The 19,982-nt window shown below is 37.7% G+C and overlaps 1 protein-coding gene across 2 annotated transcripts in view; it reads left to right on the top strand.

The window, feature by feature from the left end:
* The first annotated feature begins 323 nt into the window (after positions 1-323).
* Positions 324-19,982, top strand: part of LOC128868599 (activated Cdc42 kinase Ack) — a 47,603-nt gene continuing 27,944 nt past the window's right edge. The window contains exons 1-4 of one of the 2 annotated variants that reach the window (XR_008455136.1): positions 324-1,007; positions 18,330-18,849; positions 18,923-19,593; positions 19,652-19,977. Coding sequence is in view for 1 of the 2 variants with exons in the window: in XM_054110875.1 (XP_053966850.1) it covers positions 18,352-18,849; positions 18,923-19,593; positions 19,652-19,977 (1,495 nt within the window). In the remaining variant the exon portion in view is untranslated. The remainder of the gene's footprint in view (positions 1,008-18,329; positions 18,850-18,922; positions 19,594-19,651; positions 19,978-19,982) is intronic. The other variant, XM_054110875.1, reaches the window with a different exon arrangement.

Below are 19,982 nucleotides of genomic sequence, written 5' to 3'. Positions count from 1 at the left end.
ATTGTAAATTTAGCTGGCATATTTGGAGTTAGCAACTTAAAAATGCAATATAAATGGTTAATTTGTGGTATAAATAAATAAAAAGAGTTAAAAACGTATGTGTATGTTAATATAGTTTCAATATTTATTAAAATAAATGTGATAAATGCACTTATTCTATCAAAATTTGGTGAAGATAAAAGACAAACTTTATCAACAAATAACTTAAAAACTATTATTAACAGAATAGTGTTGGTGCTAGTTTTAGCAAAATAAGCACGAAGTGAACATCTCCTGTGAATTTCATTGAAAAATTCGTAATATTTCTCCCAAAAGAAGTGATGGGAGAACACATGGGGTCGGAGCCGTTCTTTGCTTGTCATCTCGGTGAATATGTGTGTTTAGTTCGTATGCTGCTTTTTCCCGTTTTAATGGAATGTGGGAAGCCAATTAGCAAACAAAGCTAATAAGAAACGTTTAGTTCATCGGAGAATACGATTTAGTTGGCGTATAATTACTTGTAAAGATGTTTAAAAAAGTTCAGATGGAAGAAAATGTTCCATCAAAAGAAAAGGAAATTATAGTGATAATTTTCATGGCATACGCCATCGTCACTCTTACTTGACCAAGTACCACTTAAATATAAACGCCCAGAAAATACTACAAATAAATATTTCTACAAAACCAGTAACTTTTGTCCCAGTACACTAGTGTAAGCAGCAGGTTTCGCGGCTGGGGCAGCTTGTGCGGCTAAGTTTAAAAACGCGTGGGTATAGTAGTAGAGGTGTAATCAAGTATAATTTGTGGCAACGAAGTTCGTCTTCCCAATCCGACAAAGATCGTAATATCCAGTTATTGTGTTTCATACAAGTCAAGGCGAATTTTGCCCTTCGTAGTAAGCAGGAAATTTAACAAAAACAATTTGATGCAGCATTTCGGTAAATAGCAGCTGTTGCGTACTGTATTTCGATTTATTACGGCTGTTATCTTCCCGTTATTGCGGTTCATTTGGATGCTACGACTTTCCGGTAAGACTAATTTTAATAATAGTTATAATGTGATATCAAAGTTCAAAGTTGAAATGTTGGCGTTGTTCAAATAATAAAGAAAAAAATCTGATAGTTCTTACACATGCCCCACAAAGTCTGCGTTCACCCTACAATAACTTTTTAGTGAATGAAACACACAACCTGATTTTATAATATTTATAAATTTGTATATATTTATATGTTTATTATATGTTTAAGTTTCAAAAACAAAAATAAATTTCCAGATTCCTCACATAAGTTTTTAGATAACGGTGAATAATGGCTGTAACAAGTAAATAAAGCGACCATAAAGTCTGCGTTCAGTCTTAAAGTCTAATACAAAAACATGATATGCTATATGCAAAAATTAAATCTAATATTTAGTTGGATATCCACGTTGCTTCAGGACTTTACTCAGCCTATTTGTCATTGAACTTACTAGTTTCTCTGCTTCCTCTGCTGTTATCTTCCTCCATTCTGCCTGCATGACACTCCGCAAAACCTCTTTACTAGTAATCACTTGCTGACGAATTCTTTTTTTCAAAAGATCCCACAGATGCTCGATGGGGTTAAGATCTGGGGACTGTGGCGGTGTTTTAAGCTGTTTTGGGGCGTTGTACAAGAGCCAAAGCTTAACGATCTCGGCTGTGTGCTTCGGGTCGTTATCTTGTTGAAACCAAAATGTTCTTGATAAGCCGAGATTTTCTGCACTTTGCTTTAAATTCCGTTTTAGTATGTTCAAGTATCCCCATTTCTCCATTGTCGAATCAATAAATTCTAACTGACCCACCCCATTTGCCGCAATGCAGCCCCGAACCATAACCCCTCCACCCTCCGTGCTAAACCGTGTCAACAAGATTTTGCTTTTCAAGAGCAGTTCCAGGCTTTCGCCAAACAATTTGACGGCCTTTTATTCCGAATATACAAAATTTACTTTCGTCTGAAAATATTACTTTTTTCCAGAGCTCGGGAGGCTTATTTATGTACTCGTTAGCAAACTGGATGCGTTTACGTCCGTTCACAAGAGAAATGAAAGGCTTTCTTCGGGCGACTCTACCATGGTATCCAGCTTGACGTAGAACTTTTCTGGCAGTTTCACCTAAATTAACAATAATTGAAAAGCATGGCTGAGTGGAGGGCTGCCAGAAGCAAAAAAAAAAAAAATGGGATGCAATTGAAAACGAAGCAACATAGGAACATAATTTCCACACTCTCTTTTTTTGCCGTTCAATCCAAACTAATTGGTTATTTGACGCAAAGTTTGCAAGCCTAGATTGAGTTCGAACGATAACTATTATTAATTAAGTGGTACATAGATTTCTTGATCCTTACCAAACTTCTGGCAATTAAAATATTTTTTATATGATTGAAATACAGGCCATAAGTAGATATTTTTCACTTACCACGAAATGCTGAAACAATGCATAGTCAGCCATCTGTCAACCTAAAGCTGCAGTGGTGTTTGGCATTGTGACGATAGCCATACGATGTGTGTATGAATGTATACAAGTATATCTACATATTTACACCTGCTACTGTTTGCTCATCGAGCGTAAATTTATATCTACAGACATTATTTAGTTTAGCTTCAGCATCCATTGGCTGGTATCAAATTACCCGTCACAGGTAAAATAGTTAGCATGCCTGTAGCTATGTCGTTGGCAAAAATTATTTCAGAAACTATATTGCACATGCAATTGCCATGGGTAGATATATTCATATGTACTCATGTGAAGCAATGTTTTGAATTTTTTTAAATAAAGCAATGACAATATTTTCAGTCGCAGTTGACTTGACCGTGGATCTAGGGTTGATCTTATTTTCACAAAATATTCGCAATAACTCTTAAACGATGGTTTGGCTACTATGTATAATGGTGTATATAGAAATGTGTATGAGTGTATTATACTATTAATGAACATCCCTAATATTTTTATATTTTTTCTACAGGGTCCGGCACTTGAAGGGCAACGAATTAAAAAGGTCTTAAATTTAGTTTGGAAAATCACTTCTATTCAATTCAAAGTAAAAAATATGTGAAATAATAGAAAATTAAGAATCAATTTACTTTTGGTCGACACGACCACCTTCTGCCTTGACTATGGCCTTGAGACGGTCCAGAAACGAATCGCAAGCTGCCTAATGTGTCTTGCAGGATTTTGGGCCACTCGCGGACAATGGCTTTTTTCAGCGACTCGAACCTGGTGGATCTCTTAGTTCGGCCCAATTAATCCATCGGATTTGCGTCTGGTGAATTTGAGAGCTAGGGAGTGGACATTATGAAGTTCGGAACGTTGTTTTTTAGCCACTCTTGGTGCACTAGAACTTTGTGAATCGGTGCCGAGTCCTGTTGAAATGTCCATGGTCTGCCACCGAAATGTTTGTCTGCCCACGGCTTCAAATCAACCCCTATAATACTTTCCCGACAATATTTCGCTTTTACCTAGGCGCCAGGCTCGATGAAAACAATTAAAAAGCGCCCATCTACGGTTACAATGGCCAAAACCGTTAGCTGTGGCGAGTGCTGTCTCCTGGTGGCCAATCCAAGACTCAAATTTTCGTATGAACGGTCGGTCAAATAAACCCTATCGTTTTGGGAGTTTACGAATTGCTCAATTTGAAAAATTTTCTCAGCAGAAAACACAATTTTCAAAATTTGATCGCTATCGGCCAAGCGAAGCAACTCCTTCGCACTATCAAGTCTGACTTGTTTCTGCTTTGTAGTGAGATCAGGCTCCTTTTGGATCTTGTAAGGCTTGACTTTGAGATAATTTTTTAGTATGCGGTGGAAGCTACGGTCGGATGTTTTCAGTTCTATCGCCATTTGATTGGCAATCGTAGTGGATTTCGCTCAAGTCGCTTTTTCACTTTTTGAACCATTTCACGTGATGTTGCAGTCTTTTGATGACTACCTCTATGACGTTTCGCGATGCTACCAGTATCATTGTAACCAGTATCTCGACGAAATGCCTCGGCGCGCTTGTAAACAATTCTCTGGACTGTCAGCCAACTAACAGACAGCTGATTCCCGTGCAGCAGCTGCGCGAGCGGTCTGAAGTTGGTTACACTTCGAGTGCCGGACCTTGTACATCCAAACATATTACGTGGGTGGTCAATAATTCTCTAAACAAACATTTTGTTTATCAAGACGCATTCGGAAAACGTTGGTTCGAATCTCCATGAAACATCAAAGTGAAGAAAAAGTTTTTTCGAATGGTGGTCGCCCCTCGGTAGGCAAAGGCAAACCTCCGACTGTATTTCTGCCATGAAAAAGCTCCTCATAAATAATATCTGCTGTTCGGGGTCGGTTTAAAACTGTAGGTCCTTCCATTTGTGGAACAACATCAAAACGAACGCCACAATTGGGGGGAGGAGCTCGGCCAAACACCCAAAAAGGGTGTAAGCGTCAATTATATATATACATATACATATATATATATGTATATATATATATATATAATATAATTTTAAGAATGATCGTGGAAATAATTTTGTTGTCACAGCCATACGCCTAAACCGATATGGAAAAGTGAGTTTCGTGTGTACATTAAGCACAAAAGCCATCTAACAAACAAACCAAAAACTTTAAAAGTATTATGGGAACTGTTGACCATCGAGAGAGCTCCTTAGCACAGGTAACTGTGAACTTTCTAATCTCCTAGCTGGGGTCCTTAAATTTCCATGGCAGGCGGCTTTACATGCCGGAAAGTGTTTTATTTTTCATGACCAAGGGCTATGACCTCAGTGATCTATCTCAGTAGTTTGTAAATGTTTTTTGGTAAAAAATCTTATCCACTTTTAGTTTTTGCAAATATTTTTGAGTACTGGTATCAAAACCATATCTTTTTAAATTGCTCTCAAATATTATCTGCCTCTTCATCGAATGTGGCGAGTAAGCACTAATTTCGTACTGGCAGTCAGCTCTACAACTGTTGCTATTATTGTTGTAGCAGCATAAATATTTCCCATAAATGTATGCGGAATGCTGCTGAAGTGACAGTCCTTGGTGGGATATAAATCCGGGTGGTTCCGGTAACGTAGGGCCGACTGTCATGGTAAAAGTGACGTTACGACCGTCAAATCCAATCTGACAAGTGTGATCTAACCAAAAGGGCGGCCAAACAAAATTAACTGGAACATTGTATTTAGGACAACCCTATTGCAGCTATGTTTGAATGAAATTATTTAGTGTAATGCTGTTAATTAGTAAAAAAGCATGTGTAAGATGTAAATGCATTACGGTTAATCGTTTGAAGGCTTGATATATTACGTTTTCTTCCGTGAATACATTGAGTACATGTTTGACGCGCGATAAGTGCGAAATTTAGAAAGTTGTGCCTGTAAATTCACTACTAAATTGCTTGTAATATATGGTACGATAAGTGATACTGGTATGTACCGTCCGGTGCACTTGATTAAAGACAATAATTTTTATAGAATAAAATGGTTATTAAAACAACCAAGTTAAGAGTGTATTTCCTCGAAAGTAAACATGCATCAAGCTGCAACAGCTGGAATATTGTGCTTGGCTTATTGGTTCACTTGAATAGGGACGCTCGGTTTGCCTACATTATTTGCGCATTAAAGCTGTGAAAGGAGATCGTTTTACGCATTCATTGTGGTTGGTCGAAAACTTCTTAATTCTAATAAAATGGGAAAGCTGAAAGGTTAAACTGATCGCGGAAAAGGACAAATCGGTAACTTGAGCACGGAGGCACTTTCGTAACGCAAAATTGTCAAAAAGAGTGGTCGAAGTCCAAATTTTGTAGATCGTTACGTGAAACAAGGCACTACAAAGGGAAATAATCCTTAGGATTGTATTAAATAACGCCCTTTCAAACGCAAAAACTAAAAAATGGCGAATGTTTCCGGATGGATACAGTTACTATTTCCATAACTTAACCGACATAAAAGCCCTGAATGTGGTAGGAGTACGGTACACTAGACAGAGCTAGTTTACTGGGGCGGTAGCACTTGGTCTGGAAAAATTCGAATCATTCCGGTACAGTAGAACCGACTGCCATGGGAATGTTATGTTAAGGTATGGTATGTAAAGCCTTATGAATTGTTGCGTTCAGAGCTAGGATAGGAAAAGTTAGAGACAGATGACGCTGCGCCCTAATCAATGACAAGAGTGACAGTTTCACTTCAATGTCAACGCACATTGTTGTGTATGTTATTTTGTATATATGTACATTTGCCAGAAAAAGTATACGTACACAAAGAAATCAGAGCAACGTATTAAGAAATTCATTGTAAAAGCAAGTAAAACATGTTAAACTTTTATGAGAAATGTTTAGTCAGCAATTTTTCTACAATTCCTATACATTTTTTCCTAAGTACATCTTTAAAAATTAAATTCTACAAAACAAAAACAAAAAACTTCACCTCAACGAAGCAGGAAAAGTATACGTGCATTGCAATATACGGTTAAAGTATTCGTATTTACCAAAAACAAAAATAAGGTGTTAGTAACTTGTGGGATAACCTTTCCGCTTGAGCACATCCGTAAGTCGATCTGGTAATAGACCAATTTAGAAATATCCTCTTTGGTAATTTTGCTCCATTCATTAATTATTACGTTTTTAAGCATTTCCTTCGAGGTTATACTGTGCTGACGGATCCTGCGCTCCTATAAATGCCACAAATGGAACTATTCTCTCTATTACTTTCCTTTTTGATTTAATAAATGGGATTATTGACTCCCCATTACTACTCGAGAAAGTCAATTTCAATATTCCTCAGCGAAGTTTACGGAATCATGATTTTTTCTGGTTAGGGATGGTAAGAACTAGAACTCGATATCTAGAACTCTGGGAGATTTTAATTCGCTTTCAAATCATACTGGCCTGGATTTTTCTTCCACAAAGAACCACTTTAAATTGGTCCTAAATGAATTGTTGAACTAAATTCTTAGTATTACCTAATAATTTTCCTCTGTAAATTATAAGAAATGTTATCCTTTTCTTTCACTTATTACAATTGAAATTTATTTATTTAGCATTAATCTGTTTTCATGGTCTGTAAGAAATACTGTATTTTTTAGATTATTAATTGAAAAAAAAAATTCTCAATGGGATTTAGGTGTGGAGATTGGGGCGGGATGCGCAATTGGTGATTTTTGTTATACAGCAACCAGAACTTAATATTATACGTTATCCCAAGCATTCGGGGATCATTATCATGCTGAAACCAGAAATCATCACCAAGCTCCAACTTTTGAACGTTTTGCATCATGCTAGTCTTTAAAATATAATATTTAAATAAGAAAATTCATCCATTGTTGATTCTATAAAAACAAGTTTGCCAACTCTTTGCGCCGCTATACACCCCCAAACCATCACACCTCCCCCGCCATACTTCACAGTTCATACAAGATTTGATTTTTCTAGTTTTCTTCCTTTAATGCCAAATATGCAATATTTGCTCCCATCCGAAAATAGAACACGTTCCCAAAATTCTGGAGGCTTGTTAATATATTCGTTTGCAAAATCTATGCGTTTTTTTCTGTTGATTTCGTATATCGCACCCTAAATACAAAAGGGGCACAACTCAAAATTTTCCACACTCGAGCTTGACTTGTTTACAGTAGCACAGAAAACAAACTATGTGACATATCACGCTGAAATTTGCCATGTAAGCTTATAACAGTCCTACCAAAAAACAAAAAATTTATTTTTGCCATATGTAATCCGCGGACCGTTTTATTGATAACGTCTCGCTCATATTTGAGCAAAAGGTACATTTTGATTTGTGACCCTTTTGTATTTAGGGTGCGATATGTACGGTTTTCTACGTGCTACATGTCCGCGATACACATCTTTTTAAGTATTTTATGTACAGTTTCGTCGTGCACATTCTTGCCAAAGGCATTTTAAATGTGTTTACATATTTTAGAAGCCGTAATACGAGGATTATTTTTCACATATTGCAATGTGGTTAATTTTTACGTACGCTCAGTTTGCTAGGTCGACCAGAACTTGGCTTTTACACAATTAAACCAGTTGTATGTTTGCACGACATAGCGCACAAAAGAGTGACTGCTTCCTATGATTTACCCAATTTCGGGAAAGATTTGCCTTCATTTCAAAGTTTCAGGATAAGTTTTCTCTAGCCAACACTAATTTCCTTAGTTTTGAGGCTCATAGCTATTTCTTGTACACAAAGACTTTAAAATAACTCCAAAGTAATGTAGTCACAGCAAAATCAATTACAAATTAAAATAAAAGCGTTATTGGGTATGAATATGCCACTACATACTGCTGGGAATTCCTGTTTTCATGTGTACGGAAACTTCTGCTTCGTTGAAGTGAAGTTTTTTGTTTTTATTTTGTGAAATTTAATTTTTAAATATGTAATAGGAAAAAATTTATAGAAATTGTAAAAAAATTAATAATTAAACATTTCTCATAAACGTTTAAAATGTTTTCGTTTTTTTTACTTTCATTTCTTTGTGTACGAATACTTTTTCTGGCAAGTGTATGTTTGTAATCAAAAAGGCTTCACTTCTAATTGACAATGTTATTTCACTGGCCGACGTAGGCGAATGGGAGTTGATGTGTATTTTTCTAATAGTGGTCGCTTGTCGCCAAATAATGGCAAATGTCTTAATATCTTGCAAAGTTTATGCAAGTGAAAATCCATGTCGGAATGAAAATTAATTCTTTTCACATCTAATTAGAACATTAGAAAACTTTGTAAGTATTTCAATAGTTGCATCATACTTGGACATTCGATTCTTAGTACGCACTGTTTACAAAAACTGAAGACAATTTGAGGTTAGTTATTGTGAGAACGGCACCCGGCAACGAAATTATTTAAGAGAGGTAAAATTGTATTTATTGAATGGTAATGTATGATGAATGAACTATATTTCGAAACCTACAAGTGTTAAAACGCCGCCGAAGCGACAACACATTGTTGCTGTTGTAGCAGCTTACTAAACTTGTCAGTGCAATGTATTAGGTTGGGGAATAAGTTCGTAGCGCTTTTACCGAAGACCTTTATTTAAACAAAAACAACAATTATATCAATAAGATAAACAATTATATATTCGCCGTTGCTGTTTACAACCTCTTTGTTGATGGCGTTCCGCCAAAAATCGCCTGGTCCTGTGTCAAAGAAGTTGGACCTAAGGACCTCTTCGTTATCGAAGGTAACGCCACGCATATTGTTTGACAGGGAGCGGAAAAGATGGTAATCAGTCGGTGCAAGGTCCGGAGAATACGGAGGATGCTGAATGACCTCTCATTGGAACTCTTGGAGTGTGCCTCTGACGACTTGTGCAACATGGGACCTGGCGTTGTTATGAAGGAGTATGGTTTGAGATGCTGAGAAGCAATTTCTTTGATTTTTTTTTTCATTGAGCTCGTGAGGCACCCATGCTCCCAATTTTTCGGTAAATTTCCTTTAATGAAGGTAATTGAGAATCGGTTTATGATTGCTGTTCATTTTTTTTATCGCCAATTCACGACTGGTTTAGTGAACGTTCTCCTTCAAAAGTGACTGCCCGACGTGTCATCGACGTCAAAGTCGAAGTAAAGAAGATTAAAAAATTATCATTGCTATCTGGTAACTCCTTCAAACAAGCGAGTTGACCTGTGTAATGAATACCACCATTGCTTTAATAGCGCTGAGCGGGGGAAAACACAAGTCATATGCTGCTGTCTTGGCTTTAAACTTTCATCAAAAGTTCAATAACCGCAAAAACGCAGTACTGGCGCTGGCGCGCAAACATTAGCCCCCGGTAACTGGCACAGACATTACATTTTTTATCTTCGGTGGCGTGGCTCAGAATAAGAACATGTACTCGTATGTTGGATAAAAACGGTAATTGTATCTTAGCGTAGTTTATTAGATTCAGTGCAATTAAGCCAGTTATACAATACGCGCAAGCACGTGCTTGCTGTGCAAAACGTTTGTATCGTTTCGATTTGCGGGTTTTTAGAACACATCCGTTGCTTATCTACGGTGTCGTACTATTTCTATGCGTTGTTTTCTTCCGTTTCAAAAATGCTCAGCGTTTTTAAAGTCATCCTGGACTTCAATTTACATGATGAACAATGTTGTTAACTGGTGTTCAAATTAAATATAAATGAGATAAATAGTAACTGAACATAATGTTATATTTATAATATGTGTATGTATTTATTATATTATATTAATATTCTATTCTTAATATGTGATAATTGTAAAGCCAGACCCAAGAGCTTCAAATATGTTATGCGACTTTAATGAGCTTTAAATGCGTCTCGGTAATATCAGCAGTTTTTGAAGCATCTCAGAAAAATCTGTCTGCATTGTCGTTAATTTTTCGTTCATTTCGGTAGCTTGTGAAAGTGTTGCAAGGGGGATATCCACTTCGAGTCACAGTTACCAGCCGGCCAGACCGGCGCAGTGTAATTTAGTACCGGCCGTCCAATTGCTTTAAATGTTGCCAGGAACATTTCTTAACGGTCGGTATGGTATGTATATCATCGACTTTCACATTTAGCTGCGGCTTGACATTCTTCGTCCAGGTGGCAAAGAGGGTCGTCATGGATTTAGTGCGTGAAAGTTGGATATTGCCCGCAATAAAAGAGAGGCTGGCGAGATACGCCGGATGCGTTATCGAATAATCGTCAGCATAGTATTCCAAGGAAACTCCCTCAGGTGGTTGGGGGAGCTTCAAAATATAGAAGTTGAAAAGCAAGTGTTATAGCACACCACCCTGCGGCTTTATTTTATTATTATTATTATTATTATTATTTAGTGACTGGTATGAATACCAGTACTAAAATTATGTTTGAGCATTGGCTGCAGAGGCCATCAGCTCTGTGTCGTCTGTGGGTGTCTGGATTCTTTGTTATATTGTCATTTCGATAGTTTTAATGAATTTGCTTATTTTTTCGATGTTTGAATGACTGGGAATGGCGAGGATGTCGCTTATTTGTTCTGAGTTTAGTATTTCTTTTCTTGCGTTGGCGTGATTCGGACATTTGTTGAGGATGTGGTCCAATGTTTGGTTTGTGTTGGAGGTTGTACAGATAGGGTGATTTTCTTTTATTTTTTGCGGCTTATTTTTATTTATTCCTCAGTTTTGAGCTGTGGTCTCGAAACATGACAGACGATTGTCGACCACACAGATAGTTCGCGAACCTCCCGCGCGGTTGATATTTCTTGTATTTGTAAAAATGATGTCTTTCAATGGGAACAAAGTCTCTTTTATCCGCTTTTTCCAGATTACATTCATTTGTAGTCATAATTTTTTCAGTACCTGTGTATGGTAGCAGATCTTGAACTTTGCATTTTTCATCACATTCGACAAGACTTTTGTTTGGCTAAATGAATTTATCCATTCAATCAAGTTAGAAAACTCAACCATTGGCTTTTTTTAGATACCGTATGATAGGCCTTTTTGTGGTTAGGCCGCTAAGAGTTCTCCTTTCATTTGAACCAGCTTCGTCAAAGTAGTTGATAAATTTGCGCATGTTGTAGGTGAACAAATATTGTACTGGAATTGGCAAGAAATCAATTTTAAACATTTTATCGTAATTTTGAAAATATAATATATCATGTAACGGACGGCCGCCGTAGCCGAATGAGTTGGTGCGTGACTATCATTCGCAATTCACAGAGAGAACGTCGGTTCGAATCTCGGTGAAACACCAAAATTAAGAAAAACATTTTTCTAATAGCGGTCGCCCCTCGGCAGGCAATGGCAAACCTCCGAGTGTATTTCTGCCATGAAAAAGATCCTCATAAAAATATCTGCCGTTCGGAGTCGGCTTGAAACAGCAGGTCCCTCCATTTGTGGAACAACGTCAAGACACACACCACAAATAGGAGGAGGAGCTCGGCCAAACACCCAAAAAGGGTGTTCATATACCGAAATACATAAATGTTCATATACCCGAAATGCCTAAAGTTCAATTCCTTATTTTCTTAATTGTTTATTTTTTGTTTGGGGTGAGCAAAATTTCTTTACGGAGAAAAAATAAATAAATTTAAATATAAACAAGTAAATAAACCTTATTAATATTAATATGCAAATCGTGTTCTGCGATTTGTTTTTAATATTTTGCATTCCCATATTGCATGTGATTAATTGAATCTCGCATATTGTCGCTTCTAAAATTAAAGTGACTCCTTTAGATTGCCATACAGGTTTTCGGTGCGTCATAAAAAGTATATTATGAATTCCTATCGCTAATGTAAACTCTACCACTGATATTACCGTGAATAACAAAATCAAAGCCATCTAAAAAATGCAGTGAATGATTGAATGAATATAAAGTTGTGGAAATTTTGTACTTTACTATATTGCAACATAAGTACGAGTATATTCCAAATCCCATTTCCATCTCTTAACATGAATCAGTCACTACTGGCTATGAAAATAACTTCGCTATATGTCACGTTGTCATGCGGAACGCAAAAGGTGTTGCATTTTACGCATAACAAAGCCCTGCATTCGTTCTTCACAATTTTTTATTCCCAATCACGCAACCATGCACATACAGTAGCGGACATAAGCTTGTATTCAAAGAGTTAGAAGTGTAAGATTCAGCGGTTAGACTACTTTGTTTTAGTTGTAAACCATTAATAGTTTGCGTTTTGTGAGAAACGGTTGCGCAATTACATTGAGTGTTAAATTAAATAAGAAGAAAAAGTTTCGGATAAAAGTTATAAAATATATATAACTATATAACTGTGTATATATATACCAGTAGTGTGAGGAGGAGGAAGGCATTGGACAAGCCGATAAGAAGTTTCCATTGGACAAAACCCACTAAAATGAGGTCAAAACTCGGCGGAACAGTAAGCGCTGTTATATGTTTATGCTACTTGAAAAAATACCAACAAATGATACTGGTGAGTTAATTCTTGCCCCATGTGGGGTTTTCTGAAGTTGCAGGCCATTTTTCAAATTTAACCAGATCTTTCAACTGAATCTCTCAGATTGCCACGGTGTGAAGCCGTGACGAGCATTTGAGCGATATCATGTACTGTGCATAATGGAATACATAGACCTATCCAGTTTAAATTACTCTTTCTCATTTTACCCTTATCGCAAAACCCTATAGTTGTTAACTAAAAAAGTGCAAAAAAAATTCGCGTGGTGCAGCGAAAACTGCAATTTTCTTAGTTGCATTTCTTACATGAATGAATAACAAATGATTCTCTGAACAGAGTTTTAAAATAAACTAATGGATGTGCTATTATGGCTACATCGAAAAGTCTTAAGTTTTCCAACGACGCAACTAGACGCATTTATCATGCATACAATGGTCGTTTGAAAAGTATATGCAAAGTCAGAGAGATGGCACTACTGGCGCATATCGAGGTGATGTTAAGTTAGTAGCATCTCTTCCAAACCCCAAGTTTCTGCCAGCCCGGTCTATAACTTTGTATTTGGCATTCGAGTGATTTTCCTTTTCCATCACGAGAACGCACCAGCTCACGCCTCAGCAGTTGTGGTGGCAAAATGAATGAAAATAAGGGTTTAACTCGTTTCGCATCCCAATATTCCCCAGAGTTGGCTTACTATTTGTTCCCCAATTTGAAGAAATGGCTGGCGAGAAAATTATTTTATTTAAAGGAGGTGGTGGTTGCAGAAACGAATGGTTATTTTTCAGAATTGGACAAATCCTATTACTCAGAAAGGATCAACAAACTAGAACAGCATAAGCCCAGATGGAGGTTATGTCGAAAAATAAAAAAAAAGGTTTACCCAAGACAATTAAGTAGTTTTTACGTGTAAGTTTCAAGTGACTAAAAAATACCGTTGATATTTGCCAATTTTTTGTTGTAGGTATTAGGTTTTTTTTTTCCTTATGAACGACCGGTGGCTACATTGCACCGCCAGGGATTAATGAACTGCTACAACATCAACAATAGCCTTCAGTTACCCGGTGTGACCTGCGTTACTCTGGCACATTTCCCCATCCAGAATCGAGCCAGACATAGTCAAAGTATGTTTGACATGTGAAGGTAATCCGCACGAGACTAACCACCAATTCACATCCCACCGTAAACTCACTCATCTAACACCCCTTGCCGTCTGAACCCACCCCGGTGAAACAGTATACTTTCTGGGCCTAAATGAGGTAGACGCCAACGACCAGTGACTTCACAATGCTTAACAGGCCTTTGTGAACTGGCATTCCCATGGTAGCCGGTTCTACGTTACCGTAATGACTCGGGTTTTTCCGAACAAGGGCTGCCGCCCCAGTAAACGAGCCCTGTCTAGTGTAACGTATCCCACCCCCAATCTATCGTCACAGGAGCAATCCCTCGCAGCATGTTTGCTCCAAACAAATACTTCTCCTCAGGGTTGGTATTGAACCGAACTCTAGACCAAATGTATTCTACTGCTGCATATGCCACAAAACGGCTCCACTCGAACTCCACCTCGGTTAGGTGCAACAAGTGCAACGGGTGGTGCCATATTAAGATCTCTTCAGACCTTAAGACTCACAGCGAGTACTCCTCGAGGTATGTGTCCACGTGTTGCTCACGACATCAGGCGGCCCCTGCCTCAACGGCTATATCGTCCAATGTGCCGCCACGCTAAACTAACGCCACAAACCAAACCTTAACGGTCAGGAGCCCACAGGTGCAATACAACTCTCCCATCGACCCACAACCCTCCTGCTCCTATTCCAGCGCGGGGACAAACCAGCAGCTCTTGGTCCCTCGAACACTCTGTTCCGTGTGTCAGACCATGTGCGGGGTTAAATTGGAGTTTCCATGGTTCGCCCATAGACAATATTACGTGCATGTTCGGGAGTCGGCCAGTCATTATCAATGTTTGTTTAAGCGCCGAAAAAACAAAACAAAAAACAACTAAGTTGGTTGCCGATAAAGCTTTTCATTGAATGTTGACCTCATTATTTTCCATTTGAATTACGAATGATTCATTTAATCACCATCTGGTCAATCTTCCCGATCTTAATGAATTGGAGTAGGAAGGTTGATGGGGATTCATAATCGCTTACGAAATATTGCAATCGAATAAATTTTAGTTGGTGCAAACAAAATACAGCTTTCATTTGTAGATCGGAGACTCGAGCAGCGGATTTTTGTATTATTTTCCCTACAAAATATCTAAATATGCATTTTCCCTATGTCCCGCAACACGATAAGCGTATATACCTACATACATACACGTACACGCATCGCCACTACCGCCGTTCCCTGACCAATTCAGTTTGCCGCCTTGTGATATAATTGAAATGGAACTGATGTAATCGCATTTTGTTACGCTTTTCCATTCCGTCATTCTACGACAACAGCTATAACGTAAACAATAATATGCCTGTTGAATCGTACCCAAGTTCGATATAAAAAATTAAAAAAGAAAACAGTAATGCAATAAGGTGATAAAGCAATAAAACTCTATCGTGTGGTGGACTCAATGAAAGTTCAAGTTTAAAGCACGTTTCACTCACATTTCTTTATTTGGTTGGTAACCCAATTTATATCTATTATTTATTTGCATATTGCTTTATATGTATACTTATATTTTAAATTGTTTTTCATTTTACTATATTACTTCACTTTAGTTATAAGTAATGTGCCATGAAATTTCCGATATCGGTTGTGTTCTTACTTGAAAAACCAACTATCGGCTTATATGTTTAAAAAAATACTTTGAAAGCCCAAAATGTGGAACAGTTGACATGTAATTTAACCAAAAAGTTTACATTTAATAAGTGCAATATGAATTGGAAATTTTATTGAATGCAGATTTTTAGTTGTAACCCTTTAGTGCCACACTAAAAAAATGCAAAGAAAGATCCCTGCAAGGATCTTTTTAGAAATTAAATACCTGAACTACATCATATGGGTATTAAGATACAGGTCCGCTACCTTTATCTATCGGTTTCCTTGTGCCTCACAGTGGGGATTTTTCGACCAATTTTTTCAAAAATGGCTACAGGATCTGATCAGTTTTTTTTTAATTTCTAGACCCGAATTTAAATTTTTTTTTATTATATGAAAACACACTATTGAATTGGGATATTTTTATGAGAAACTTTAAAAACAAAAAATTATATGTATTCAAAATCGGTTTGGAACATTTTTATTGCAGTTCTAATCAACAGTAATACATCAGAGCAAATTTCCCAGCCTTCACCACTTAGAAACCATTCCCTAACTACCTAAAAACTTAAAAACTAATTCTTTTCATGGAGAAACCTATAAAAAAATTGATATAAAGTTTTTTGGTGTTGCTGCATCCGAATTCATTGTCCGTTTGTCCTTGCGGGGTCAAATTAAAAATCAGTTCAAGATCAAAACTGTAATATTCACCGCAGAAATTAAAAAAAAAAATCATATATACGTTTTTGGCGTTGCTGAATTGGAATTTGTTATCCGTTTGCCAGATGGATACCTTTGCGGGTTCTGATCAGAAGCGAAGTCATGGTGGCCTTGATTCACCTTAAGGCAAACCTTCCACAACAAAAACGGTTTGATTTATGAGGAAGCAATTACTTCACTGATGTAACTTTTATATATAAATAACTTAATTTATAAATTGTATACATAACTTTTAATATATGCAATCTTGTACCTTAAATTGTATTGTTATATTATATTTGGGAAGCGCATTCTTATTCAAACACGTATGCGACAGCAAGCTAAAAATGATTTTTTTTGCTAATTTTTTAAGCGATTATGCAAACTTTTAAGCATTTTTAGACCCTCAGGGAGATGATTTCACTCTCTCAGAGGCGAGTCTGATAGACAAACATTAAGGGGTGTCTTATAAGATATTCTAATGCATTCGATTAAAAAAAAATGCCAAAAAATCAACAGAACGACGTGGTGGCAAAAAGAAAACGACTTGCACTACTGATAATTTGATAGTGACTTTTGCCAAGAGGGATCGTTTTAAGCCATCAAAGGCTATTGCAGCTGAAACCAATAACTTAGCTTCAATGAGAATTGTCGTCGTCGATTGTACAACATGAACCTACCAGCCATAATAGCTCGTCAAGTTCCACTGTTGAAATAAACAAATTTAAGGAAGCGGAAAAGTTGTGCTCAAGAGCACAAGCCATTGTATGGAACCGAGGGTATTAAAAAATGGTATAACATACTTTGGAACGATGAAACCAAAAGTAAATTTACTTGGAAATGATGCTGGGCGAACTGTCAGATGTCCTAAAGGACAAGTGTTTTCACCGCGGTTCACAAAAAACCAATCAAGCACGGTAGCGCCAACATAATGATTTGGGGATGTTGATATGGAGTAGGACCTATTCACCTCATAACTAATGTACACATTTATTTACAAAGACACTACTTCCATTTCCTGAGGAGAATATGTCACTTCGGTGGCTTTTTATTCAAAATAATGACCCACAACACTCCTCCATGTTAGTACGGGAATGGTTTTAAGAAAATAAAGTTCAAGTTATGGATTAGTTAAGCCAGTCACCCAACCTAAACCCCATTGAAATCCTTTGCGAAGATTAAAACAAGCCAATCGGGAAGGAAACATTCAAATATAGTCAAATATTTAGTCAGGAAAAGAAGTTCAATCTGGATGGGCCGGATTGATACAATTATTATTTCCATGACTTAAGCAAGGAGGAAAGATACTTGAGTGACATCACAGGGTAGATTTAAAGAAAATTAAAAGGGAATCCAAGTGTAGTACAATGGACTCAATTAATGTCTGAGTGTTGTCCCGACAACAAAAAAAAAAAAAAAAAAAGACATCACAGCCATGAAGGTGGGTTCTGGTATGGGGTGCAATGTCGTACTATCGCACGCGTTCGAATTGAAAATTGTAGACTACAAAACGACGGGAAACGGCTATGAAGCTCTGTTGGAATCATCTTTTCGTGAAACATTTGGACCTATTTATTGTATGTACAGTACCTATAGTGCACCTGTTTATATCCACGTGCAAGTGCGGTCAAAATTTGGATTGCGCCCCAAAACATTGAAACTTTAGCATGGTCACCGCATTCCCCAGATCTGAACATTATTGAATCTCTGTGTTGATGGCTTGCTCGTAAGGTTTATGAGAATGGGCAAATTTGAAGGCAAAAATGCTTTAATTCGACTCGAATTGAAATTTCATATGAATCAATAAATCAAGCAGACTATTACAACTGCCGAAGTTTTACTGCTGCACAATACCGTTAGATGGAATGATATTTTGATGCTTGGTTATTTTCGAGCAAAGTCCAGTATTCACTTGAATTATCAGAATCCTTTGTATTACTAGGTACATTTAATAACCATTTTCTGCTATAAAAATTATTGCCTCTGATCATAATTGGAATTAATCCTGAATATTTTTGTTTTTTGTTTAATTTTTAGCCAGTCCTTGTAATACAATATTATGGCTTCCCCAGTAAATACTGACACATTCGTTGGTGGTTCGACTGCGTCTGTAAATTTCATTAATACAACGAGTGAAACTGAGTGGTTGGAGGATTTGCTGCATGAGGTACAACTCGAGCAATTTCTTGAACGTATACGCGATGATTTACAAGTGACTCGCCTGGCACACTTCGACTACGTGCTTCCGGAGGACCTGGAACGATGCGGGTTGGGTAAGCCAGCTGTGCGCAGACTCATGGAGGCGGTGCGCAAAAAAAAGGCACATCAATGGCGGAAAAATATACTTTCGAAACTGATTGGTGGTGGCAAGCAACCCTCCGCTAAAAAATCCCAACAAGCTGTAAATAAAGAACAGCAAAATACTCAACTTACATGCCTTATACACGAAAAGGATATCACACTCGGCGTTAAATTGGGCGATGGTTCATTCGGAGTGGTGCGACGCGGTGAGTGGCATACCGCTCCAAACGGGAAAGTGTTAGCCGTTGCTGTAAAGGTTAGTAATTGAATTGTAAACTTATACTCGTATAATATAGTTTCATACCAAAATAATTGCACATTACTTTCAGGTGCTAAAATCGGATAATCTCACACAGCCGGGTATTATAGGCGACTTCTTTCGTGAGGTGCAGGCAATGCATGCTTTGGATCACTCGAATTTAGTGCGTTTATACGGCGTTGTGCTTTCGCAACCAATGATGATGATCACCGAGTTAGCCGAACGCGGCTCTTTATTAGATACTTTGCGCAAACAGTGCAAAAATACACCGTTGACCAACATTTGGAATTGGTCAGTACAGATCGCTACAGGCATGGCGTACTTAGAGCAAAAGCGCTTCCTTCACCGTGACTTGGCGTGTCGGAATGTCTTACTAGCATCCGGCAATAAAATCAAGATTGGTGATTTCGGTCTTATGCGGGCGCTGCCGCAAGAAGATGATTGCTATGTTATGTCTGAGCACAAAAAGGTGCCGTTTCCTTGGTGCGCACCAGAATCATTACGATTTAGGCAATTTTCGCATGCTTCTGATACTTGGATGTTTGGTGTAACGCTATGGGAAATGTTTACTTTCGGCGAGGATCCCTGGGTTGGTCTAAATGGTTCCCAAATCTTACGTAAAATTGATAGGGAGGGAGAACGACTTCATCAACCAGATGCTTGTCCGCCAGATGTTTACGAAATGATGCTGCAGTGTTGGGACAAAACACCTGCTGAACGGCCAACTTTTGCCGCTTTGAAGTAAGTGAGATGATGAATAAGTCTGCGCGTAAGACTAACTTTTCACTTTTATTTTAAGAGAATTTTTAGTTGGTATGTCACCGCCTGTATATAAATCATTACGTTCCTACCATGAAGAAAATCGGCTGGAGCTCGAAGCTGGTGATACTTTGGCCATCATTGACGGTCGCGCTGATTTGAAACTAATTAAGGGGCAAAATCAACGCACATTTGATATTGGTGTCTTTCCGCGCAACATATTGGAGAAACCGAAAAATACAAATAGCGACCTGATACGACCATTGCACGAGAGCATTCGTCAAAGCGGTGGGCATGCAGGTTCACCCTTTGGCTTTTGCTGGGGAGGGGCGGGCGCAATGAGTTCGAGTGCCGAAATGCAAGCAGGCAAG

The sequence above is a fragment of the Anastrepha ludens genome, chromosome 6 (assembly GCF_028408465.1).
Source record: "Anastrepha ludens isolate Willacy chromosome 6, idAnaLude1.1, whole genome shotgun sequence".
NCBI classification, from domain to species: Eukaryota; Metazoa; Arthropoda; class Insecta; order Diptera; family Tephritidae; genus Anastrepha; species Anastrepha ludens.
Note: the sequence above shows the minus strand (reverse complement) of the source record. Positions and strands in the feature narration are given on the sequence as shown.